At 35.3% G+C, this 27677-nt stretch overlaps 2 protein-coding genes and 1 non-coding gene across 14 annotated transcripts; 1 reads left to right on the top strand and 2 right to left on the bottom strand.

Moving 5' to 3' along the window:
• Positions 1-401: 401 nt before the first annotated feature.
• On the top strand, positions 402-1032 carry LOC140877843 (uncharacterized mitochondrial protein AtMg00300-like). The gene is made up of 2 exons (XM_073281430.1): positions 402-736; positions 963-1032. The coding sequence occupies exons 1-2, from the start codon at positions 402-404 to the stop codon at positions 1030-1032; spliced, it is 405 nt and encodes a 134-aa protein (XP_073137531.1).
• Positions 1033-5106: 4074 nt separating this feature from the next.
• Positions 5107-12251, bottom strand: LOC140881023 (malate dehydrogenase [NADP], chloroplastic-like). 12 transcript variants are annotated; one of them, XR_012149785.1, is made up of 12 exons: positions 12053-12251; positions 11823-11889; positions 10912-10962; positions 10450-10835; positions 9985-10125; positions 9225-9893; positions 9031-9101; positions 7893-8944; positions 7645-7800; positions 7121-7213; positions 6249-6347; positions 5107-5420 (listed from the first exon to the last, which is right to left on the bottom strand). XR_012149785.1 is itself a non-coding variant. In XM_073285974.1 (12 exons), exons 2-5 carry the CDS (start codon positions 10585-10587, stop codon positions 9686-9688), a joined length of 360 nt encoding a protein of 119 aa, XP_073142075.1. In that variant the 5' UTR covers positions 10588-10835; positions 12053-12251; the 3' UTR covers positions 5107-5420; positions 6249-6347; positions 7121-7213; positions 7645-7800; positions 7893-8944; positions 9031-9101; positions 9225-9406; positions 9620-9685. The 12 variants fall into 12 exon arrangements, 4 of the variants coding, with proteins under 4 accessions (XP_073142075.1, XP_073142076.1, XP_073142074.1 ...); XR_012149784.1 differs by having other exon boundaries at positions 11827-11889; XM_073285974.1 differs by lacking the exons at positions 10912-10962; positions 11823-11889 and having other exon boundaries at positions 9225-9406; positions 9620-9688; positions 9816-9893.
• Positions 12252-23727: 11476 nt separating this feature from the next.
• Positions 23728-23834, bottom strand: LOC140885718 (small nucleolar RNA R71). The gene has a single exon (XR_012151136.1). It is a non-coding gene; the product is annotated as a small nucleolar RNA R71 (small nucleolar RNA).
• Positions 23835-27677: the final 3843 nt, after the last annotated feature.

Here is a 27677-nt window from a genome sequence, read left to right as displayed (position 1 = left end):
ACTTCAAGAGAGAGTGTACGAAGAGCATCGATAAGGGATCTCAAGAAAATGTGGCCAGTACTTCAGGCGGTGGTGAAATATTATTCAGCAAAGCAGCAACGGTTGCCGAAGGCAGACACAAATTTTGTGATGCATGGATTATGGATTCAGGAGCAACATGGCATATGACGTCAAGGAGAGAATGGTTCGACCAGTATGAACCAGTCTCAGGAGGATCTGTACTCATGGGAAATGATCATGCCTTGGAAATCGCTGGGGTCGGTACCATCAAAATCAAAATGTTTGATGACACTATTCGCACCATACAGGAGGTACGACATGTGAAGGATCTGACAAAAAATCTTTTGTCTTTGGGGCAATTGGATGATATTGGGTGCAAAACCCGTATCGAAAAAGGGATCATGAAGATTGTGAAAGGCGCGCTTGTGGTTATGAAGGCGGAAAAGGTTGCTGCAAATCTGTATGTATTGTTGGGGGAAACACACAAAGAGGCGGAATTAGCTGTTGCATCAATTGGTTTGGGGGAAGAATCAACAGTGTTGTGGCATAGAAAGCTTGGACATATGTCAGAACGAGGAATGAAGATTCTCTCTGAACGGAAGCTGTTGCCAGGGCTTACAAAAGTGACTCTACCCTTTTGTGAGCATTGTGTTACCAGTAAACAACACAGATTGAAGTTTGGCACGTCTACTGCCAAGAGCAAAGGAATATTGGAGCTGATTCATTCTGATATTTGGCAAGCACCGATGGTATCCCTAGGAGGAGCGAGATACTTTGTCTTGTTTATTGATGATTTCTCTAGGAGATGTTGGATGTATCCAATCAAGAAGAAGTCAGATGTTTTCGAAGTCTTCAAAGTTTTCAAAGCACGGGTTGAACTTGATTCTGATAAGAAAATCAAGTGTTTGAGGACTGACAATGGAGGAGAATATACCAGTGATGAATTTGATGCATTCTGTCAGCATGAGGGCATCAAAAGACAGTTCACGATGGCTTACACGCCTCAACAGAATGGAGTGGCGGAGCGGATGAACAGAACTTTGTTGGACAGAACAAGGGCCATGTTGAGTACTGCGGGTCTACCAAAGTCATTTTGGGCAGAAGCAGTCAAAACTGCTTCTTACATCATCAATCGTTCTCCTTCAGTGGCGATTGATTTGAAGACTCCGATGGAGGTGTGGACTGGCAAGCCAGCTGATTATTCTCGGTTACATACATTTGAAAGTCCGGTGTACGTGTTGTACAATGAACAAGAAAGATCAAAGTTGGATTCCAAATCCAGAAAGTGCATCTTCTTGGGCTATGCTGATGGAGTAAAGGGGTTTCGCTTGTGGGATCTTACTGTCCACAAGCTTATCATCAGCAGAGATGTTATCTTTGAAGAAGATAAAGTGAAGGGAGACAAAGGCACACTGAATTCAGAAACTACTATCATTCAGGTGGAAAATAAGACAGACAAAGATCAAGTTTCTTGTGAAGCAGTACCAGAGCAAGAGGAACAAGAACCAGTTGAGTCAGAGGTTTCCAAAGTAAGGCAGTCAACTCGAGAGAGAAGACCACCAGGTTGGATTTCAGATTATGTCACTGAAAGCAACATTGCATATTGTCTATTAACAGAGAATGGTGAGCCGTCGAGTTTCCATGAGGCTACTCAAAGCTCGGATGTATCCCTGTGGATGACAGCGATGCAGGAAGAATTGGAAGCATTGGACAGAAACAAAACTTGGGATCTTGTTACACTGCCACGAGGGAGGAAAGCTATAGGTAACAGATGGGTCTATAAGATCAAGCGTGATGGTAATAACCAAGTGGAGCGGTATCGTGCGAGATTGGTTGTCAAAGGGTATGCTCAGAAAGAAGGTATTGACTTCAATGAGATATTTTCTCCTGTGGTTCGACTTTCAACAGTCAGGGTAGTATTGGCATTGTGTGCGGTGTTTAACCTACATCTAGAACAGTTATATGTGAAAACGGCATTTTTTCATGGCGATCTTGAAGAAGAAATCTATATGCTCCAGCCAAAAGGTTTTGCAGAAAAGGGCAAAGAGAACTTGGTTTGCAGGTTGAACAAATCTCTGTACGGTCTCAAACAGGCGCCGAGGTGTTGGTACAAGAGATTTGATTCCTATATCATGAGCCTTGGGTACAACAGACTCAGTGCAGACCTTTGTACATATTTCAAGAGGTCTGGTGATGATGATTATATCATTTTATTGTTGTACGTGGACGACATGTTGGTAGCAGGACCCAACAAAGATCGGGTCCAAGAATTGAAGGCACAGTTGGCTAGGGAATTTGATATGAAGAACTTGGGACCAGCAAACAAGATTCTAGGGATGCAAGTTCACCGAGACAGAAGCAACAGGAAGATTTGGCTTTCCCAGAAAAATTATTTGAAGAAAATCTTGCAACGCTTCAACATGCAAGATAGTAAGCCAGTTTCAACCCCTCTTCCTATTAACTTCAAGTTATCTTCTGAGATGTGTCCTAGCAGTGAAGCAGAGAAGATGGAGATTTCTCGAGTACCGTATGCATCAGCAGTGGGGAGTTTAATGTTCGCCATGATTTGTACAAGACCAGACATTGCACAAGCAGTGGGAGCAGTCAGTCGATATATGGCAAATCCTGGACAAGAGCATTGGAGCACGGTTAAGAGGATCCTTAGATACATTAAGGGTACCTCAGAAGCTGCATTATGTTTTGGAGGATCAGATTTTACACTCAGGGGCTATGTGGATTCAGACTACGCAGGTGATCCAGATAAGAGAAAATCTACTACTGGTTATGTGTTTACAGTTGCAGGAGGTGCAGTCAGCTAGGTTTCAAAACTGCAAACAGTTGTGGCATTATCTACAACGGAGGCAGAATACATGTCAGCTACTCAAGCTTGCAAAGAGGCAATATGGATTAAAAGGTTATTGGAGGAGCTTGGGCACAAACAAGAAAAGATTCCTCTGTTTTGTGACAGTCAGAGTGCCTTGCACATTGCAAGGAATCCAGCCTTTCATTCCAGGACTAAACACATTGGAGTTCAATTTCACTTTGTTCGGGAAGTAGTAGAGGAAGGAAGTGTGGACATGCTGAAGATCCATACAAAGGATAACATAGCTGATTTTCTGACCAAGCCAGTGAATACGGAGAAGTTTGAATGGTGTAGATCCTCAAGTGGCCTAGCAGAAACGTAAGAAGCAGGAAATGGCAAGATTGAAAGGACGTGTGGAGACGTGTTTGATTCTCAATCAAATCTCCAAGTGGGATAAATGTCGGCAAAAGAAAAAAATAATAATAAATACAAGTGGACAAGTGGACCGTGTGCAATGTTTCAAGCATATAGTCATGCCACGTGACAAGCTGTGCTGTGCCAAATACAATTCATAATTGAATTGTACTCTCGCATTCAGACGGAAATATGCAACTATAAATAGATGCATTTGGCATCAGTTCATAGCATCCCAACATCGAGTTCATTTATCATCTAAAGCATTCAAATACTTTTGAGTGTGTTTCTATATATATTTGTGAGATAGGTTTTCTCCTGTATAAAAGAGTGAGTGTCTTTTTGGAAACACAGAGAGAGGTTGTAATTCTCCAAATATTATAGTAGAATCTTTTGGTCTTGCCCGTGGTTTTTATCCTAATAATTTTTGGGGGTTTTCCACGTAAATCTTGGTGTCTATTTTATTATTTAATTTCCATAGTTTCTATCTCGTGATGCCGTACCTGGGACCAACACCCACTATGTAAAGAACTTTGCCCTATGTTAAAGAGGCTCGACGTGAAGTTTTAATGAACAAACATGGATCTCACGAGTCAAATCAAGGAATTGTGCACAAAAATATTCATTTGCAATCTATAGGCAGTTTCCTGCCTTAAAACAATTTAAGCTGGAGATGATTCAGTGTTATCTGGATACTGGACCAATTAATTTGGAGTTTCAATTTGTTTGGAGCTTGCAATCATTTACATTCATTAATTTACTGAATTCGATGCATTCAAACAACACACCATCCACCCAAAACTGTTTATATTTGTGCACTCAATATGCTTTCGTAAGAGAAATTAGCTGATAAATACACAATTAAGAAATAATCAAAAGGAAAAGCAATTAATAAAAGTATACCAAAAGCTAGAACAGTGAGTAAACTTTTCCTAGCGTCCTTTGTTTTCAAGTAAATCGGAAAACTATGCATTATGTATGGAAGTGCACTTGCATAACCAACCTATTGCACAGTGGATTGGGATGTCGTGGACAAATAACTCTACAAGAAGGTAATGAAAGTGCCAGTTTGGAATTCTTCACAAAAAATTATGACTTTATCTAATTTCCTTAAAGTGCACTACGTTTCAAAAGGTCAAAGTTCCGAAATGCGATGGGACCACTATGAGAAAAATCGCGTAAGACTTCGGTTAATAACCGAAGTCGTAGGACCTTTATTTACCGAAGTAGTGTCACGTGAAGTAATAGGGTACTTTTTTATTTCGCTGAATCGCCGAAGTCTTATACGTTAAATTACCGAAGTCTTAAGTCATTTTTTGGAGGCAGAATTGGACCGATGCCGAAGTAAAAACATATATTTTACTTCGCTCATTTAATAAGTTACGAAGTCAAAAATATACTTATACTTCGGTAGTTAATGAATTTAATGAAGTTAAAACTATGATTATACTTCGGTTTTTATACGAAGTGAAACATTATATTTTACTTCAATAATTTTTTTTTTTTACCGAAATAAAATTCAATCTTCTACTTCGCTTATTAATGAAATTACTGAAGCCATAGAATAGCTTTTACTTCATCAATTTCGTTAACAGACGAAGTGATATAATATCTTTTACTTCGTTAATTTCCTATATTACCGTAGTAAAATACTTTCTTCTACTTTGTCTATTAATGAAATTGCTGAAGTAATAGAATTTGTTTTACCTCGGTATTTTGATTAAAATACGAAGTAGAAGATAATGATTTACTTCGTTTATTCTAAAATTGCCGAAGCAATAGAACACATTTTTTAAATTAAAATTTAGATACAATAATGCCATAAATATATTTTTAAATCTTAAAAATACACTAATAATTAATAAATCCATCCCAAAACGACACATACATAAATCAACAAGTATTCTATCCACCAAAATAACCCAAAATTATATGCACATATCCACACATATTTTCTCAAAACTATACGTGTACACATCCACACGTATTTCCTCAAAAGGAAGTATTATCCCAATTTCAAATGACATATTCAACCACTTAAACATGTACACATCCACACGTATTTCCTCAAAACAAAGTATTATCCCAATTTGAAATGACATATTCAACCACCTACATGCGAGTAGACAAATTCACTCCATTCACTTCTAACTTCATCAAATTGTTCTTGACTGTACGCCTTATTCTTGATGAATCCTGCAAACTGAAATTCAAAAAAAGATAGGAATGTCACAGTAAACCAACAAGGCAACTAGTTGCAAACTGAAATCCAAAACAAAGGCAACAACCTATTTTCAAAGACAGCATCCTGCAAACTAGAATTGAATGATTTGAAATAAAAAAAGGCAGCATCCATTTAATTTGTATTAAATCGTCTTTGTTACCTGACATACGACTAAATTACATGTATATATATTAACTTAACTGTCATTAATGTGAGGCCACCCTCCAATGAGCTGTAACTTTTAACAAGAGGTTTTCAGAATTTAGTGAACCTATTCTATATAGGTTATCATACACTTTTCCATATCCTTTCAATTAGGACCACTGTATACTGCAATCTTCAGCAACTACCTAGGGCTAAGTCATGCATCGTCATAACTTATATATAACTTATATACAAAAACAGTTAATACAAATTGTTATGGGATTGGAGTTCATTTTATAAGTTATTTTATAAACTATTTTAAACGCTTATTTTCAATCAACAAGAGACAAAACATCACATATATGTTTGAAGGAAAAAAATACAGTGAAGAAGAAGAAGAAGTTGTTGAGCAATTTAAGGAAAAGTAGAATGCATGGACACAACTAGAACCACATAATTAGTTAAATACATTGTTCGAATCCTTAAGCTTATCCTCATGCAATAGGAGAAGCATTACACTTGCAATAAACAAATAAACAAAAACAAGGCAGAATTTCAAGCAGAGGACTAAAAAAATCTTCAAACAAGCTTATAGTTTCTAACATTATGCTTAATTGTCAAGCAAATTTTGAAAGGAAGCATAAAATAAAATTTTCAACTCACCATCCTCTCCAACTGTAGATCTTCACATTCAACTATTTCTTTCATATATCTCATCACATAAAATCCACATTCAACAGAATCACTTTGTTTCATATTTCCCTATAATGAAATTGAAACTCAATTGCAACAATCACAATATTAATATAAACAACAAAAAAACAATATATTAACTTGCCAATGCATTATAAATAGAATAATCAACAAAGATATTAACCAACATAATAAACAAACAACAATCGACCCCAGAACTCCAGAGTTCGATATAATGTTTTGTTGTTATAATAAAAATACTATGCACATTGCCCCAGAACTCCAATTCAAAATAGTTTTCATTAGAGTATCTAATCCAAATAAATGTTCCATAATAAATTTTTGTAATAATCAGGACAATTATGATACATTAATATTTATTATTGATCTATAAAATCATAATTATTCATAATACTAAATATTATGTCCTGATATTATAAGAATATGATCAACAGAATCATCGTACACAAGTGTCATTGTAACTTGCAATGAATTAATAAATATTTATCATTATTTAAGTGGTCCACTCAATTAATTTTCAATTTATTCCAAATTTGTTAAAGATACCAAAAAAAACCAACACAAAATAAGTTAAACTAATCTAAAAGGAAATTTATAATATTTTCGCATAGTCTTAAATCTTAGCAAAATCATAGTCTTCTTTTTGACACATTCTGAGAAAATTATGGATTTCTTAATTTCAGCTAATGAATAAAAATCAACCACCACTAATTGAACACAATACTCCAAAAAAAATATTCATTAAGTTCATTCATTAAAAAAAATTAAACCACATATTATAGTTCGCTATCGTAATGTAAAAGAAAATTCAGAAAACTTACGTAATGATGGAACATTTCCACAGCCTTCTTGGATTCTTCCACAATACTAATTGTATCAAACTCAAAGCGTCTGCTCTGCTCTGCTCATTCTTACTATTGTATATAACATGCAAGTCAATAAATGTATCTTATTTTATCTTATATATGAAATTCTAGAATGTAAAAGATGAACATTAATAAGAGTAATATTTTTTTAATAACAACACCAAATAACGTTAGAAAATTCTTTTACTAAGAATCAAAAGTTGTGGTAAAAAAATTAAGAAAATTTCAGTGTGCTTGAGCCGAAGAAAAGTAATTTGAAATAGCTAAATAAATTATGAGGCTTAAGGAAGATAGATGATCGGCCGAAGCTCGCTAAATACGGTTTGAATATTACATGTAACTTGCTGTGGCAAACACCATTTTCAATTCCCGTTGTGATCCCTGACTCAAAACACAATTTCCCTCTTTGAAGGCAAAATATGTGACTGATGAAGATTGACCAATAAAACTTAAAGTCATATATATATTTGTTATTTTACCGTGGACTTCTTCAAATGTCGAACCTACAACATAAACTTCTCCCATGAATAGATACCATGGAATTATCATGACCTGAGAAAAGGGATACTGCTTCTTAGTTCTTAGCATGCTCAGGAATCAACTTCGCTAGGATTTCCCCAGGTCAACCTTCAACTCTAAGAAAACCAGAATGCAAATACTCAGACCCTGAATTTCAAAACAAAAAACGAAAACTGAAAAAGGCTAAAATGAAAAAGAGAATGCACACCGTGAGGCTTGAAGTTGAACAGTGAAGGAACCGCCCATTCGGCATTCGGGTGTTTGGATCACATTATTTTATCGCAATGCTAGTTATGGAAAACGAAAGCAAGATCAATGAAAGATTATTAGCAATAGTATTCACAATTCTTTCATACAACTTGCTAACATATATTATGGTTCCGTTAGGGAAAAACAGAAAAGAAATAGTATTCAACGGAATATTGTAAAGGAGTTTAGTAAAGTACAAGCTAGTACTTAATCTTATTAACCAAAGTATCATTTCTCTCATTCATTTTCCCATTTATCTCCGTTTTCTTAGAATCAAATACAAAATGGATTCATTTTTTTTCAAAATAAAAAATTATAGTAAAAATAAAAAGAAAATTGGACTTTTAGATATCTAGCTATCAAATGTATTCTTCATGAATATTTTTTTATTTCTAATCCTTAAAATTCAATGTTTGGTATGTCATAAAAATTAAGAGTTATTAATAAGATGAAATATTTAATAACAAATACTAATAAATAAACTAACAAACAAATAAAAAAAGAGCACCATTATTAAGATGAAATATTTATAACAAATGGATGCAAAATTATACAAAAATTGCACTTTTATTCGGTGTTATAACTTATATATGCATTGGCACACGTGAAAATCAGCCACTAAAGCATCTACAGTAGACGACACCTCAGCACTCACACATGAGCCTTAATCAAAATCCCAAATGAACTCTCCAATTTTCCGATTAACGCACCCAATAGCAATTCACTCTTCTTCTCAGCTCAAATTCTAAAACCCAAACCCAAACTCAAATTTTATAACTTAATTGACAGCATCATGTGACAGTTCTATACAAATTAAAAGAGGTCTCAATCATTGATGCCAAACCAACTCCACCAACAATTGTTCGTCCTATCATATTTTCTCGAAAAATATATTTAATATGTTGATAGCTTTCGCGTACCTGACATTTTGCTCGATTTTCATCTAATCTAGTCAGGGCGTGGAAATTTTTTGCATGAATATTTGGTGCATTCTTCAAACAAATCAACGCACTTTAAAAGGAATAACAATATGATTAGTTAAAAAATTAAATAAAATGAAGAACTATTAAAAGAGCAGACGAGAAATATAAAATTACTTAGTATTACAAGGGTTGCCCACAACGATCACTTTTACATTACGGGATGCGACAGCATTAAGGGCTTTTCCCTACAATAAAAGGTCAAAATATAATCGTCGCTTGGTTTGAAATCCAGGAATTCGCTTCAAGAAAATACAGTGAAATTAATCATCCATAAGACCATAACTGTATGTTATAAAAAAAAAAGGCACCTGTTCAGCAAAAATCTGGCCATTTATGTCTTGTAAACCGGCTCGTTCCATTCCAGGGCCACGAGGCTTTGCTCCAATCAAAAGTGCCCATCCTGCAGCTTGGAACACCTCATATGGATCAGTGCCGATGCTCACTTACCTCAACAAAGGAAACAAAAAGTCCTCTAGTTCCATTGCAACTCCTGAAATGCCAAGTAGAGTTCAAACTTTTCAAGAACAACCAAAGCTTAAGAATGACATCTATCATAAATTTAAAGAGGAGTGGAGCCATTATGATTTATTAAGATCAATCAAATCTGCAACCAACTTTCAGAAGAGCCGATTGTTGATATCAGACAGTGCGCTTATTGAAATAAATGAAGCCATAAATGTAATCGGAATAGGAACACTCGTACCTATAAACGACGGCGCTGTCAATATGATTAATTGAGTTGCACATATGAATATTTCTAAATTTTATCTCACTGTATCTCATGGCAAACCACAAAACCATTAAAAGAAGTTTCTACTCTATACAGTACCTTATAATAAGCAAGTACGTACAGATGGTAAAAATTTTCTAACAAAAAACAGACAAGCAGATGAAGCGACCTGTCTGCGACGAATGGTTTGCCGAGTAGACTCTCTATTTGCTTGGACACAACGAAGCCTTTGTGCTTCCTTCTCAGCCTGAATGGTATTAATTCATAGATTACCCAAGAAGAGTATATATCACCCTGATCATCGACAATACATAGTAAATTAAACCAAGTTCATGTACCTCTATCAAATGATGCCTCACAGTGCCACGCACTACTTTTGATTGATTAATATTTGTATCGACAATTTTCAAAGTGTTTGTAAGGCCTGCAACCATGGTACAAGTTTTTCGAGAAAACTGTTGGCCACCGAACGCCTGATACTGATAAAAATTAATAAAAAAAACATGGCTCAAATTCCAAAAGCTAGCAACAAGGGCCCGTGTAACTACTAATTGATAAATCCAAACCCCAACAATCTTTTCGGGGTGTATTCGTTGGCAAGAGTACTGCTTCAAGAATGATGTTACTTAACAGAAACTACAAGATGATAAGATATGCTTCAAAACACAAGCTAACAGAGCGTCTTGCTAAATTTGCTTGCTAAGTGCTAACTGGAGATGAATTCAAATATAAAATTCAGATGTTCAATTGATCAAATGCTAAACGCATACATTTGCTGGATTGACACAAGCAATAGCAGTTACCTGCTGCTGGGGCAAACTTAAAGAAGAAGAGGGGGGCACTGTCACTGATGTTAATGGCATGTTCTGTCCAGAGGATGACTGGCTCGCAGAACCTCGCTGCACAAAAATTTGATTCGGGCCCTCTTGTTTTGAAACCATATATAGATCTGCCTGGGCTTCAGCCCCAGAGCCCGAGCGAGCTGCATTTTCCTCTCGGGCTCTAATTTGTTTCTCGACTCGAAGCTCTTCTCCAGGGCCTTCACCTGGTCTAGGCTCAGCCTCCTCTTCTTAATCTCTCCGAGCGACTGCGATTCATGTCCGACATATCATCCTCTGGCTGCATCAACTCCTCGACCCGATACATCCTCAGATACGAACCGATGTCCTCATCATGAACTGCGCGACACCTGCAGACAAATTTCGACAAGATTTAGCCATGAAATTTGGTTTTCAGTGACAAAAGTATTGCCACAAATTAAGTACAATGGTAGTCTTGTGGAGCAAAGGCTGATGATGAGGCCAAATGGCTACTGCCTTCATGGTTCCCAAACATGGATGATCAAAACCAAGAAAATCACACCTTTTGTGCATGTTTGTGCGTGAAAGTTGAATGTATAAGTAAAAAAAATTTCTTAGTTTATGAGTAGAGATTTTGAAGTGGGAACATGGGTAGGCAGCGATAATCTCTGTTGTGACAAAGAGAGAGAGAAAGAAACGTAACGTGAACGGTTGAATATATCATGCTCAAATAAAGAGAGATAGGGAGGAAAGAGAGAGACCAGAAATAGCATATAGAAACTAAATTATACTCATAATAATGTTTACTTGGCTGCATTATTTTAACTAAAACGTCATTATCAAAGATACTGTTGCATGTGATTTCATATTATACCCCTTATTTTAACACTACATATATAATGTGAAATCATGGTTGCAAATTAAGGTGTGTTTGGCCTCTTTTTTTATATTTTTCATTTCGAACCAGAATCACACTCCATTATGTTGCATTTTGATAGATGAATTTCAACCATAAAAATAGGAGAAATACTAAGGTATAACATAGATATTTTAATGACCGATATGCAAATTATCGATCAAAATATGTTGTATATTTTTGGGAAAATAACTTAGATATTTTAATTATCGATATTTATTTGATAATCAGAAAAAGGATCTGGTTCCAGAAACAATCGAAGAGAAAACTATGGAAGATCAGTTTAAACAAATCATTTCACCACTTTGCACCAAACAATTGAATCGAACAGAGAAAAGTACCGAAAATAAAGAAAAATATGGGATCAAATGAAAACTAGGAGAATCAATCAAATAACAAAATAGCACGCAATCAATTCACGACTGAGCAAAGAAAAACTTAATTGACAAGGAAAAGATACCTACAACTTGATCAGGTTTGTAGATAAGCGTTTCACCTTGGATGACTAGAAAAAGGTCGATACGATTCTGAAACGAAAGATTCGAGGGTTCTTGAAGATAATGACCAGGAATGATCAGGAAATTGGGGGAAAGCCTGGCTAAGATCTAACCTATGCTAGGCTTTGAGTATAATGTATAACGACAAAAAAAAACCATAGAAATCGCAAGGAAACGAAGCAACAAAACTTACATAGTGCTTGTCGCGATTTGGCAGCTTCGATTCAAGTCACAATTGTAGTTTTTAAGGCATGGTCTAGCTGAAAGGAGGCCAGACGACCTGTTACCGACGATCGATCGACCTCTAAGGCGCCGGAGTTGAGCTGGGTGGAAGGGCGACGGGTTGGGGCTAGGGTTTTCCTTTTCTTTCTTTTGTTCTTTCTTCTGTAATGTTTAAAGACATTGCTCAACGACAAGCTTTAGAAAGACAGGGAATTTACTTCATGACTTACTATTAAAATTTTATTTTTTTACTTTTTACTTCGGTAAAACAATACCTGCCGAAGTAATATGTCCTAAAAAAATAAGTGAAGCTCGTGTTTTTTTAAATACCGAAGTAAAATATGTGTTTTTACCTCACTAGTGTTATTACCGAAGTTATATATTACATATTACTTCGTAATTGATAATTTCCGAAGTAAAAAATGCCGAAGTAAAATGCAAAATTTCTACTAGTGGACTCATGTTGGATAAATTCTATATTGGGTTCGTAAACATTGTTGACCTCAGTAAGGGGACAGAGAGGCGTAGATCTCGATATTGCTTCACTTATCCTATGAGAATACCCATACCTTAAAGTGTTCAACAGTAGTAAACCATGATAATATATAGATTTTATCCAAGTGCTTCATATATGCTTTCCTGTCCAAAAAAGAAAATGGCGATAGTTTTAGCGCAACAACATTTCCAGCCAAGGGCAGCTGTAAGATATTGTACTTATAAGGGCAGCTGTAAGACATTGTAATGGAAGCTGTAAGACATTGTAATGTTTCATTTTTCCTTTAAAACAAACTTACATAGCTACACATCACATTGAAATTTTTAAGAGCATATAGATATTAAAGCTTCTTGAGGCAGCCAACAAGGAAGAAGAACAAATTAGACTCTTCTTTTTTTTTTTGTTAAATTCACCAAGCGGTTCACCGTCTTTCTTGCCCAAGTGGTCGACCAAGACTTGGGCTCGGTCGACCGCCTTGGAAAAGCGATCGACCAAGGCTTGGGCTCGGTTCACTGCCTAAGCGGTCGACTGCCTTAGGAAAGCGGTCGACCAAGGCTTGGGCTTGGTCGACCGCTTTGATAGCTTGGTCGACCGCTTGGGTCGAGCTTGAGTCGACCAAGCCTGGGTTGACCCAAGCTTGGGTCAACCCAAACCATTGTTTATATATTTTATTGTGTAGTATTATTATCAAAAATATTGGTGGTTTAGTGGTTAAAGTTTAGGAGGAGAGAGGAGTGTCAGGTTCGAATCTTGGAGAGGAGAGAGGGAAGGGAGGGAGTAGGGAAAATGAGAGTTGGACATAATTTTTTTTTTCAAAAAAAAAAGACCAAATTACCCTTAATTGAGACCCTTTGACTGAATTAAAAAGTCAAGAGTCCCTTTTATTGAATTAAAAACAAGACCAGACCTATATATTTAAATGGACCGATCGAGGATTACAAATGGGTGAGAGATGCGAATTAGAATATGGCCAGAGAAGCGATAAAATATTGGGATAATTAGGCAAATAGACCTCTATAAAACCCAATTTCAAAAACACCCTCAATTTTAGAGTTTTTTCAAATGTAATTTAAAAAAAATATTTAATTTCCAAATAATGCATGTGGGGAGGAATTGCAATTTTACTTTGAAACGACATTGTGAAGAGAGAACGCTGAAATTTTTTAATGTCAGCGTCCGCTCTTCAAAGCAGTGGCAGCGTCCCTGCTGAATGCTCTTTAATATAATTATATTATAATACCAGCGTCCGCTTTTGCTAGAAGCGGACGCTGATTCATTATCGTTCTCCTATCTCTACAACGGACGTGATTCGAGACACACAAAATAATTAAATTATAAAGCATGTATAAAATCACCACGATAATACACAACCTCCCCACAAATCATTCAGCAAGATCCCCAACTCTCCCGACAAATCATTCAGCAAGATTCCCGCAAACACTGAGCTCACTTTTGACCATTGAACAACGTGATCCTGACATGATTCCCACAGAAATTTTGAACACATTGAATAACGTGTTTAAGCCTTACAAAATTTAAAATCCAATCGTTCAATTTTCTATATAACAACAAACAATTGGTTTCATATCAGTGTCTCCACTCTTTCTTACTTGAAGAAGGTCTTCACAATTTCTAAAAAATCTTGTTTCCTTTCCTTCTTTCCTCCTTCCTCCTTCAGTCTTTGTAATATTTTTCCTGAAATTTCATCTTCGGTATGGATAACATTGATGTGCTTTTATATTTTGGTGGTCACGTTATTGTTGAGAATGGGTCGGTTAATATAGTATCCCATATATTAAACCGATTCGAGTATTGAGATCAATTTTTTATTTGAGTTGGTTGAATATGTGCATAAAATTTTGGTCATCGATCCGATGAATATTAATCTGAAGTTGTCTACGAAATACTCATTCATGAAAAAATCAATATGGCATGAAATTCCAGTCTACCTCATTGATGCTGACGCTCTGGAGTTTGTAATGCAATGCCCCAATATAAATGTATTGCATTTGTACGTTAAAAAAAATCAAAATGATCAAGATGTTGGTCATGATGATGAAGAATCATATATTCCACATGTTACAGAAGGATTGAAAAATATGCAGTTGAATCATGAGGGTGGTTCGTGGGATCAACATATCACTGGCCCTTTTGAACACGTTTTTCCATGTTAGCCAAATACGGGTCTGGGTTGAGATCAAAACGTCGGTGCAACAAATTTGTATTCAAACAACCGGAATTTTGCTCCACACGATGATGTTCCTAGAATTAATGATGAAGATGTTCCTAGAAGTGATAGTGATACTGAACCAGAGATGTCATATGGGGAGTCTGTAGAAGAAGATGACAACGACGCTGATGATTTGAATGATGGTAAACGTGTGAACACACATGCAAATATCGATGAATGGACGTCATCTCTTCCACCACCTCGTCAAACATTACAGAGGCAAGTCGTACCATTTATCTCCATCAATTCTGAAATGTCATCATTTTTCAATAAATACTTTGGAGAACAAACTCCGGATTCCATCGGTGTACCTGTCGGGGCACGAGCAAGTTATTACAATCTGGAAAGAGGAGAACTTGGTGTAAACATGTTATTTAAAGATAAGAATGATCTCATTGCTTATGTGAAAGATTATTCAGTCAGAGTTTCCAAGCGTGAGTATTGTGTCGTCGATAGCACACACATTCTGTGGAAATTACAGTGTAGAAATGATTCTTCTACTGCCCGATGTCGTTGGGGTCTTCGAGATTTTTTCAAAGAGAAAACAGGTTACTGGAAAATAACTAGATATGGCGGTCCTCAAATGTGTATATCTACCAACTTCGGCATATACCATCATAACTTGAATAGCGATATGGTCGCACAGATGTTGTTTGGTATTGTACGTTGTGATCCTTCGTACGAGATTAAATATATCATGGAGAGCGTGAAGGATAAATACGGATATCAAATCTCGTATACGAAGGCGTGGCGAAGTCTGAAACGCGCAGAGGAAATTGTTTATGGGACTTGGGAGAGTTCTGTGCAACTGCTTCCGAAATATATGCGTGCTCTGTGCAAATATAATCCCGAAACAATTGTTGAGTGGAAGCATCTTAGATCGAACAACGAATCAATAAAAACATTGAACTATGTTTTTTGGGCATTCAGTCCTTCTATAGATTGATTTCGCCACTGTCGAAAAATCATCAGCGTTGATGGCACACATTTGTATACAAAATATAAGCACAAAATGCTGATCGCAGTCACTTTGGATGCGAACAATCAGGTGTTGCCATTGGCATTTGCAATCGTGGATGAAGAGTCATCGGATTCCTGGAAATGGTTCTTGGAAAATGTTGGTCAGTATGTTGTTTGTGGTGAAAGTGGAGTATGCCAAATTTCTGATAAGCATAAGGGTATTGTTCGAGCAGCTGAGGATCTCCACTATTTTAAACCTTTGCATGGTGTGCATCTTTTTTGTTTGAGACATTTGTGCTCAAATTTTAATGCGAGATTCAAATATGTGCATTTGAAAGATTTATGTTGGGAGGCGGGCAAACAACATCAAATCTGTAATTTCGACGCAACAATAGAGGCCATCAGGAACAAAAATATTTTAGCACACGGGTACTTGGCTGGAATATCAAAGGAGAAATGGAGTATGACCCATGAGGAGGTTGTTGTCATGGGGTGATGACGACCAACATGTCTGAATGTTTGAACAGTGTGTTAAAGGGAGCTCGTAGACTCCCTATATATGCGATAGTGCATTTACCCTTCTAAGATGTGTACAATACTTCATTGAACGTGTGGCAAAGGGTCAACGCATGGTTCAGAAAAATCAACTGTGGTCGGACTATGCATGTCGCAAATATGAAGAATGGGCAAGAAAATCTAGCGAACATCGTGTTGTCAAATATGATGTACGGACTCAGACCAAGTCGCGGTCAACATATACAAGTGGTGAGGTTATTAACTAGTGATTGTTCATGTGGTAAATGAACAATTTTTGGAATCTCATGTTCTCACGCTATTTGCACCGCGAAGTGGCATTGGTTAGATCCGACAACCCTAGTTCAGTCATGGTACAACATATCGAACTAACTCGCGGCGTATGAAGGTAGATTTGAACCTATTGCCGATGAACGATATTGGGATCCACCTACCTTTGAGTTGCACCACAACCCAGTTAGACGTGAAAGAAGAAGAGTTGGTAGGGATACAACAACTAGAGTGAGGAATGAGATGGACAGACCGGTGGTCAGGGAGAGACAATGACGAGGCACTAACAGGTATACATTGTATTTCATTTATCGCTTATGATATTATGATATGTATCTATTGGCATTGTAAAATTAATTTTCCTGCGTTTTTTTTTCAGGAACATCGGATGAATGAGATATGGAAGACTGCTGCATCGTGTGATATTAATAATAATAAATTTTTTCATTCGTGTTTTTATAATAACATTTGTATCTAGTTTTATTGGTAAAGTTTTTGTGTATGAGTTTTAATTAAATAATAGATGTATGTATTTATCTCATTTATATGTCTGTTTTTTTTAATTTATTTAATATAATATAATATAATATAATATAATATAATATAATATAATATAATATAATATAATTCAGGAACCAAAAAATCATATAGATCGCATTATTATAGGATATTACAAATCAGTGTAGGATATTACAAAATCATACATAGGATATTATCAAATAATTTGATTATCAGTTCTCAAAAAATCGCTCAAGAATGCCTAAACGCCAAACCACGGCTAAAACGGCTAAAGAGCTGAAAGAGAGCTTTTAATCAAATATTTGGACACTGATTTCACCTACTGATTTTACCCATAATAACTTGATTTATGTTTTATGAATCCATAAACATCATAAGAACCAAGTTATAAATAAATATATTGTCAGATCATGATTTAGTATAAAATAGTTTAGCCTGCCATTCAGGCTAAATTCTTAAATATTAAAAATTTAATAACAAAACAAAAATTTAAAAGAACAAGAAAACTTACAATAAAACCAGTGGTAGTTTTATTTTCAAAAGCTCCAAGAGAGTAATTACAAGAGAGTTTAGAGAGAGTATTTTTAGTGTCTTAATTGCAGCGTACTTACAAAACTAAAAGCTATCCTATATATAGATGAAAGAGCCGGATATGAAACCCCGGATTTCAAAACCTAAAAATAAACATTAAAGAAAATAATACAACTTTACTTTATAAAAGTAAATAATTCCAAACTACTTTATTAAAGTAGTACACAAAATTCTTTGTGGTCCTCACCACTTTGAGTGGTCCTCCATCGTGGTCCTTGTTTGCCATCATAACCATCCGAATTTTTCAAGTCATTATTAAAGTTAATGGCAATCACATCATGCCATCACATCACGTCTCTTGGTAGTTGTTGATGAATGCATTCTGGAGTTTCCGGATATGTCCTCATACAATGCTGAAATTTAGCATTATGATATTTGATTGATTTCTTGGTTTCTTTTAGAATCCTTTTCCTCTGTGGACAAGAATGGTTTTCTTCAAAACTCTTCTGCCTCTTATTTTGGCTATCAATAATGATTTGATCAAAAAAAATTTCCACTGTATGTAACAGAAACATCTGGGACAAATATCTTTGTGTTCTTCCATTATAAATCATTTTTTTAATATTTTCTTTTAATGACTCTTTTAAAGAATCAAATACTTTGTCAATGGAAAAGTCTATAATTTCTTCCTCAGGATCTTGCGCATCTTGTAACATTTGTCGATGAAATTTAGTATCAATGGATTCCGAGGTAATAGAAGTATCTGATTTTGAATCTGAATAAGAAAGATTCCTGCATAAATCTTTCTTCATTTCTTCAAGATATAACTCAACCATTTTTTTTTTTGAATAAATCTCTGAATATTTTTGAGAAATAATTTTGAAGGGACTAGAAGTCTCTTTCTCTTTTTTATTCTCCAATCATGCTTATAAGCTTTGATTTTTTCATTAATACTTTGAATGGTTTCATCACCATATACTTTTCATGTTTCTAGGTCTTCTCTCATCATTTTTTTCCACAATTTTGTTAAACTTTTTCTCCAAAGACAAGGAATTCCCTTGTCTGAATAACCTGATTGGGGCTTCCATTTCCAAATCCATGGAATGCCAAATTCAATAAAGAAAATGCATGTTGTCTTGCCCTCAATATAGTTTGTGAAGATAATTTTTGAATTTTTGGATAACAATCAATCCATTCCTCCATTAATCCTTTAAGAATTTCAGGCAAAATTTTTGCCGAGGGACCAAATATCTTCCACCAATCTAAAAACCAGTTAGGAACTGGATGATGAAAAATATTTTCGCAGACTTTTAAAAACCACAAATGTTTTATTGTTTTGATTTTTATAAAATAAGGTTTTATTAAAACCTTCTACATAGTCCCAATAATTGAATTTAAAATTCATTTTATTTTAAGAAAATTCTTTTTCAACTAGTGGAGATATTCCCCATTCTTCAATAGATATAATCTTTTTGACAATGACTTTTGAGAAGTTATAAACTCTTTGTTGTTGGGTATTACCAGAGAAATGAGTAATTTCCACTGTATTAGTGGATAAAAGGATATTTTCATAAAATCCTCTTTGTTTATGGGATCCATTCACATATGATGTGTTGGATAAATATCTCTCCATGATAGTCTACGGAGTTTTCATCCATTGTATGTCTTTTTCTTCTATAATAAGAATCAAATCTTGATATTCACTCTCAATATATTGAGAATCACTATCATTTTCTTTCATAATATTGGCATATGATGCCGATGATTCAGAAATATTACCTTCTATTTCTTTTTCTGTTTAAAGAATTCTTGAAACTCACCATATAATGGATCATTTTTTTTTTCTGGAGTATGACTCCCCGATGAACTTGCAATATTCTGAGCTATAAGCTTTTTATTACCATGTTGAGAAATTATTTGAGGAGATGCTCCTCTTCCACCTCTTCCTCTATAAGAGGAATAGTTTCCCCTACCATGATTACTCATACCTTTAAGCATGATAAATATTCTCTTGTTAAGAAATCAGACAAATTACTATCTTCACCTTTTTTATATATAATTTCAAAATCGAAAGGCGCTAAATGAGCTTGACATCTAGCAAACATTTGATTAGATACATCATGATTAAAATATTTTTGAAACATAAATTTAGCAGATATACATAAAAGTATTTATGAATGGAATATTGATGGTTTTGCAGATAAGCATATTTATAATATTGCTCACAGTATGCTTATGTATAGCACTGTTTGTAAGAATAATGGTAATACTGACAAAAATATTGCTAAAATTCTTACAGCAGTATTTACTGGCCAACTTAAAGGTTGGTGGGATAATTATTTGTCTCAATCTCAGAGACATGAAATTTTAGAAACTATTTAAATTGAGAATAATATTCCAACTGAACATGCAGTTTATACTTTAATTATGACTATGATTGAGCATTTTACAGGTAGATTCACTGATAATAGTGAGAATATTCGTATTTTGCTTAGTAATTTACGTTGCAAAACTCTAACTGATTTTAGATGGTATAAAGATACTTTTCTATCTAGAATTTATAAATTACCTGACTGTAATACTAGTCAATGGAAAGCCAAATTTATTGATGGTCTTCCAAATTTATTTGTTGAAAGAATTAGAAAAATTTTAAGAAAATATAATTTGTATATTCTTTATGTTAGATATACCTATGGAAAACTTATTAGCACTTGTGTTCAAGAAGGTCTAGCTCTTTGCAATGAATTAAAGCTAGATAAACAAATAAAAATACAAAATTTGTCAGAAAAAAGACAACTTGGTAAATTTTGTGACCAATTTGGTATTGATATGCCTAAATATAAGAAAAATATTACCTGATCTAGGTAGAACTAATAGATCTAACAGATTTTATAAAAAATGTCGTCCCTTATCTAAAAAACAAAAAAGATAAGAAAGAAAAAAAAAGAGTTACGTAGGAAGAAAATGACATATCCTAAGAAAAAATATAAAATTGTTTCTTATAAATGTGGCAAAGAAGGTCATTATGCTAATAAGTATTGGACTAAAGAAAAGATTAAAAATCTTGACATAGATAATGATATTAAAGAAAAATTATTTAATATTTTTTAACTTCTGATTCTGATAGTAGTTCGAAACAAGAATCTTATAGTTATGAGGATATTAATGCCTTAGAAAATGATTCAATTATCTCAAATTTTGATACTGAAGATTGTGATGCTTGTATTCAAGGACAAGTATGCACTAAGAAAGATGATAATAATGATGAGTTTTATAAACTTATGTCTCAATTTGAGTATATAAATATTAATGTTCTTGATAATAATAATATTTTAGAATTCCTTAAAATGATTAAGGATCCCAGTTTACGATCTAGTAACATTGATCAAATGGATAGAAATCCATCTGATAGTAATAAGACAGAGAGTCTTATTAATCCTACTTATAATATGACAGAAGTCAAAAAACTTCTTAAACAGAAGTATGAAAACCAAAATCCAGTGACTATTCAGGATTTAGTTCATGAGATTAATATTCTCAAAAAGAGGTAAAATTTTTACAAAATGATAATTTAGTTCTACATAAAAGAATCAATAAAATTGAGAAAGGAAAAGAAAAAGTGTATGATCAAGGAAATTTTCAGGATACTGAAAATGATTATGATCAAGAAGATTATTTTAAAAAATTATATTTCTTTGAGGATAATCACCTTTCTGTTTTGAGTATGATTATATCTCAAAAATGGTATACTAATATTACCCTTTTAATTGATAACTCTTATAATAAAAATTTTGTTGCTATGATTGATAGTGGTGCAGACTTAAATGTTATACAAGAAGGTCTTATACCCACAAAATATTTTCATAAGACTACTCATTCTTTATCTCATGCAGGTGGAGAACCTCTTGATATAAATTATAAATTATCTAAAGCTTATATTTGCAAGGATAAAAATTGTGTTGCTACAAGTTTTTTACTGGCTAAAAATATTTCTAGCCAACTTATACTTGGTCTTCTTTTTATTTATAAAATTTATCCCTTTAACTCACATAGATGAAAAAGGAATTACAGGTACCTGATAGAACCCAAAAATGCATGCTAAGTTAGATTATTTTGGGTTCCATTGACCATGTGATTTGTGGTTTGTTTCGTGTTTCCATTTAAAATTCGAGTTTTCAAGCTTTATAGTATGCACTCATGCTATTAAGTTGTTTTGTAGGAAAAAGACGGAAGACGGAGCTCGAAAAGTATTGTGTTAAAGTTGGAAGCAGAGATTTTCACGCTATAGCCTGCCATATCCTGCGCCATGGCGTAAACCGTGGATTATGAAAAAAAGAAAACAGAACTTTTCACGCTATGGCGTGATGTTTTCTGCGCCATAGCGTGAACTGGGAAAAAGTAAAGAATGGAATAGAACTTTTCGCGCCATAGCGTGACATTCTTAGGCCATGGCGCAGGTCGTTGAGTAAAAAAAGGAAAATTGCAAAGCAAAGACTCTTGGAGATAAATAGGAATTGATTTTTAGAATTTAAGGGATTTTTTTTGGCACATCTTTGGGCGGCTGAAATATCAGAAACTAGAGAAACGAAGCGGAAGGAGTGAAGAACAATCGTGAAGCAATTTCTCCTCTTCTTCTTAAATTCTTTTCTGTTATTTTTGTTTTGAAGAAAACATTTTGATGTTAGTTATGAGTTTTATTTGTAGCTAAACCTCTTGTGTTGAGATTTAGGGGATCCGACCCCAGTTGTCGACTCACGAATATTGGTTTTTGACTTCTAATGAATGTTTAATTATGCTATTGATTTGTTTTGCATTGTTGGAGCATAGATAACTCTCTCAATATTTCTATATCATGTTTTATTTCGAAAGAAAATTTCATGATAGGAACAAATAGCATGATTCATGGATCTATAATTTACATAGACATATGAAATTGGGTACATGTTGATAGTGATAGTCCAGTAGGTCGAAAGCTAAGGGATTCCACAAGTTGTGAATGCAATCATCTATGATAAATAATTGAAGACATTTGATTATTTCATAGCATCGAATTATTTTAGCATAACTTGAAAGAGTATGTTAATGAATTAGGAAATCTTGTCAAAAACGTGAATTGGTTGTTGGAAGCAATTTTCAGAGTCGACTAGGGGAAGGTGACCCGACAATCTCAACATTATCTCCATCATTTGAATTTAATTCACTAAGATTGATTCAATTCTAGATTTTTATTTATTTTTGAGTTTATTAATTCTCTTGTCATTAAGTAGTTAATAAAAACAATACTCATTTTTCGTAAAAGTGAAATAAGTATTAGTATTTAGGTATAAATTGTGCACAAGTCCCTGTGGACGATACTCATATTCATATATTATATTATAATTTGCATCGTGCACTTGCGATTATCTCGAGCTTGCGAGATACAATTATTTTTTGAGATTCATAGTGCAAGTAAAGCTCGATCAAGTTTTTGGCGCCGTTGCCGGGGACTTTTGATTTACAATTTTCTTCTTAGATATCTTCTTTAATTTCACTTCATATTCTTACGAATTATCCATCTTACCTTTGCAGGATTTTCTAGTGGTGCATGCTACCATCCTTGCACTCAGAACTTGTACCCTTTGATCTAGAAATCGAGAGAACCTTTCGAAAGAGACGAAGACAACAACGAACTGAGATGGCAGAAAACGAACTACCACGCATCAATAACGATGATGGCGAAGATAATAATCCACCTGTGTATAGATCCATGATGGACTGTGGTATACCCACTATTGAGGATGTTCGACCGAGTATCGTTAGACCAACAGTGACAGCAAATCAGTATGAGATAAAGCCGACAATCATCCAGATGATCCAGAACACAGTCCAATTCGGTGGATCTACCATTGATGATCCTAATGCTCATATTGAAAACTTCTTGGAAATCTGTGATACTTTCAAACAACAGGGAGCTTCTGATGACGCTATTCGTCTATGTTTATTTCCTTTTTCATTAAGATACAAAGCTAAATCGTGGTTGAATAGTTTACCTACAGGTTCTATCATAACATAGGGAGATTTGGCTAAAGCATTCCTTACTAAGCACTTTCCTCCCTCGAAGTCCATGAAGCTGAGAACCGACATCACTATGTTTGCTCAAGGGGAACAAGAGTCGTTGTATGAAGCATGGTAGCGCTACAAAGATATGCTAAGGCGATGCCCACATCATCAGTTTCCTGATTGGCTTGTGGTACAAACTTTCTATTATGGTTTACTATCTGCAAATCGTACTATTTGGATGCAGCTGCAGGTGGGAATCTTTTGCGGAAATCGTCGGAAGATGGTTATGAACTGTTTGAGGAAATGGCCTCTAGTAGCTATCAACCTCAATCTGAGAGGAGCATGATGCGAAAATCAGCAGGAATTCATCAAGTGGACGCATTCACTTCGATGACAGCACAACTGGAGGCTATGAATAAGAAGATTGATGGATTGAGCTTAGGAAATTCTGCGATGCGTATTCAGGAGGTGTTCTGCTATAGGTTCCAAGGTGAGCATTTCACTAAAGATTGTCAAATTGGTAATCCTTTTTATGTGCAGGATGAGGCACCAGTGAATCACGTGGGAAGCCAAAATCGCCCCAGGTTTGACCCGTATTCAAATACATATAATCCGGGGTGGAGGAAACATCCGAATTTTTCTTGGGTGGTCAAAACAATCAGTCTAGGCCATATCAGAATCAAAATCCTGTGAAGCAACCTCAAGAGGAGAAGTCCAGTTTAGAGCAAATGATGCAAAATTTTATATCATCCACTGAGACTCGAATGTAGAACCAAGACGCAACTATAAGAAGTTTGGAAAATCAAATAGGGCAGCTGGCAAAGAGGATGTCAAATCGAGAGCTAGGAACTTTGCCAAGTGACACTGAGACTAATCCAAAGGAGCAAGTAAAGGCCGTAGAGTTGCGAAGTAGGAAGAAACTGGAAACCAAGGAGTTGGAGCACGAAGAGAAAAAGAAGGAGGGTGAGAAAGAGCCATCTACAGGTAAGTCATCTGACTCTACACAATCACCCACATCAAAATCTAATATTGTTATTCCACCTCCGTTTCCTGCAGCACTGAAGAAAGAAAAACTTGATTCGCAATTTTCAAAATTTCTTGAGATGTTTAAGAAGTTACATATTAATATACCTTTTGCTGATGCATTGTTGCAAATGCCTAGTTATGAAAATTTTTTGAAGGAAATCTTAGCAAGCAAGAGAAAAATAGAGGAGCATGCCATGGTCAACTTAACTGAGAATTGTTCTGCATTAGTACAAAACAAAATTCCACCGAAGTTGAAAGATCCAGGGAGTTTTTCTATCCCTTGCATGATTGGTGATGTGGTTTTTCATAAGGCTCTTTGTGATTTGGGTGCCAGCATTAACTTGATGCCATTTTCTATGTTTAGGAAGCTTGGAATGGGAGAACCAAAGCCTACAAGAGTTTCTCTGCAACTGGCAGATAGATCCATAAAGTATCCACGAGGAATAATTGAAGATGTGCTGGTTAAAGTGGGCAAATTTATTTTCCCAGTAGATTTTGTGGTGCTTGACATGGAGGAGGACCTGGATATGCCATTGATCTTGGGCAGACCTTTTTTGGCGACTGGAAAAGCCCTAATTTACGTGCAAAAAAGGAAGTTGTTATTGAGAGTAGGAGAGGAGGAAATCACTTTTGATGTTTTTAATACACTAAAGCACACACTGCACAATAATGATTGTTTTAGAATTGATGCATTGGATTCACTTGTTCATAATTTTGTGCAGGATGAGTTAAAAGACCCTTTAGAAGTTGCACTTATAAATGATGGATGTGAGGATGGCTTTGATGAAGAGAGGAAAAATATCATTGCATATTTTACTGCTAATCCTCCATTGAAGAAGCAAGTGCGATTCAGACTCGAAGAATTGAGAGATAGGCAGGATTTAGTCCTTCAACAACCAATCATAGATGCACCACCTACTCTAGAACTCAAACCTTTACCTTCACATCTAAAATATGTTTATTTGGGTGATGATAATAATTTACCTGTTATTATTTCTTCTTGTCTTACAGGTGTGATGGAGGAAAAGTTGGTACACATATTAAAGGAGCATAAAAGAGCCTTCGCATGGAAAGTGGTTGACATTAAGGGAATCAATCCATCGATTTGCATGCACAAAATTTTGATGGAGGATAAGTACTCTTCTGTGGTTCAACCTCAGCGGAGGCTGAAGCCGAAGATGCAAGAGGTAGTAAAAGCTGAAACCATTAAAATCTTGGATGCAGGTATCATCTATCCTATTTCTGACAGCGCATGGGTGAGTCCTATACAGTGTGTTCCTAAAAAAGGTGGTATAACTGTGATAAAAAATGACAAAAATGAGTTGATACCCACTAGAACGGTTACGGGTTGACGTGTGTGCATTGATTATAGGAAGTTGAATGATGCCACCCGTAAGGACCATTTTCCCCTCCCCTTCATTGATCAAATGCTTGAGCGATTGTCGGGTCATGAATTTTATTGCTTTCTAAATGGGTATTCGGGATATAATCAAATCATGATTGCACCAGAGGACCAAGAGAAAACAACTTTCACTTTCCCTTATGGTACCTTTGCGTATAGGCGGATGCCGTTTGTATTGTGTAATGCACCCGCCACTTTTCAAAGATGTATGACTGCTATTTTTCATGACATGAAAGAGAATTTCCTAGAGATATTTATGGATGACTTTTCTATTTTTGGATCTTCTTTTGATGATTGTCTGAAAAATTTGCATTTGGTGCTATTACGATGTGAGGAAACTAACTTGGTTTTGAATTGGGAAAATTGTCATTTTATGGTACAGGAAGGCATTGTGCTTGGGCACAAAATTTCTGAACATGGAATGGAGGTGGATAAAGCAAAAGTGGAAGTCATAAAAAATCTACCTCCACCAACATCTATTAAGGGAGTGAGAAGTTTATTAGGGCACGCTGGTTTCTACCGGCGTTTTATCAAAGATTTTTCTAAAATTGCTAAGCCCCTATCCTCTTTACTAATGAAAGATGTACCGTTTGACTTTAATTATAATTGTATGCAGGCATTTGAGATCTTGAAGGAGCGACTGGTGACAACTCCTGTGTTGGTAGCTCCTGATTGGGATCTTCCATTCGAGGTAATGTGCGATGCTAGTGATACGGCGGTAGGTGCTGTTTTGGGTCAGAGGAAAAACAAGGTATTCCATACTATATACTATGCGAGTAAGACTTTAGATGAAGCTCAATTGAATTATGCAACAACTAAAAAGAATTACTCGCTATAGTATTCGCGTTTGATAAGTTTCACTCCTACCTTTTTTTACCTAAAGTTCTTGTGTACACCGATCACTCGGCACTGAAATATTTACTTGCCAAAAAGGATGCTAAGCCTAGATTGATTAGGTGGATATTACTGTTGCAAGAATTTGATCTGGAAATAAAATATAAGAAGGGGGTAGAGAACGTAGTGGCGGATCACCTTTCTAGGCTTGAGTGTGTCAGTGAGGACACGGGGGGAAAAATGGTGATATTGATGATTGGTTTCCGGATGAAAAATTGTTTTCATTAAAAGATTGCCCATGGTATGCGAATTTTGCTAATTATCTGGTGACAGACACACTTCCACCAAATTTGACATTTCACCAACGAAAGAAATTTTTATCTGATGTGAAATATTATTTTTGGAAGGAACCATTTTTGTAACGCCCCGTTTTTATCTTAAATGAGTTTATTTGAGTTAATCGGAGATTGCAGAGTTCGCGAGCCGACTTGATTTTGATCAGGGTCCTTTTTGCAAAAATTGGATTTTTTAGGGACTAAAATGCAATTAATGGATTTTATATATTATCTTGTCTAGTTTGACTTGGTCCATTCTCTCCCTCTCCTTCCCCTTGCATGCATCCTCCATTGAAGACGCCCCATTGAGCTTCCAAGCTTTCTGATTTTAGTCCGAGCTCGATCAGGCCGTTGGAATTTATTTCTGAAGGCAGATTATTGATCACTGCAGTGAGAGCTCCGTTATATCGTAAGTATTTC

This window comes from Henckelia pumila, chromosome 2 (assembly GCF_033568475.1).
Source record: "Henckelia pumila isolate YLH828 chromosome 2, ASM3356847v2, whole genome shotgun sequence".
NCBI lineage: Eukaryota > Viridiplantae > Streptophyta > Magnoliopsida > Lamiales > Gesneriaceae > Henckelia > Henckelia pumila.
This window is presented reverse-complemented; position numbering and strand designations above follow the sequence as displayed.

Coding starts and splice junctions, on each gene's coding strand:
- LOC140877843 (XM_073281430.1), top strand. CDS start 402: ATGAAGATTGTGAAAGGCGCGCTTGTGGTTATGAAGGCGGAAAAGGTT. Junction 737..962: donor CTGATTCATTCTGATATTTG/GCAAGCACCGAT, acceptor GCATTCTGTCAG/CATGAGGGCATCAAAAGACA.
- LOC140881023 (XM_073285972.1), bottom strand. CDS start 10,587: ATGGTTTCAAAACAAGAGGGCCCGAATCAAATTTTTGTGCAGCGAGGT. Junction 10,126..10,449: donor TAAGTTTGCCCCAGCAGCAG/GTAACTGCTATT, acceptor AATTTTTATCAG/TATCAGGCGTTCGGTGGCCA. Junction 9,894..9,984: donor TGAGGCATCATTTGATAGAG/GTACATGAACTT, acceptor AATACCATTCAG/GCTGAGAAGGAAGCACAAAG.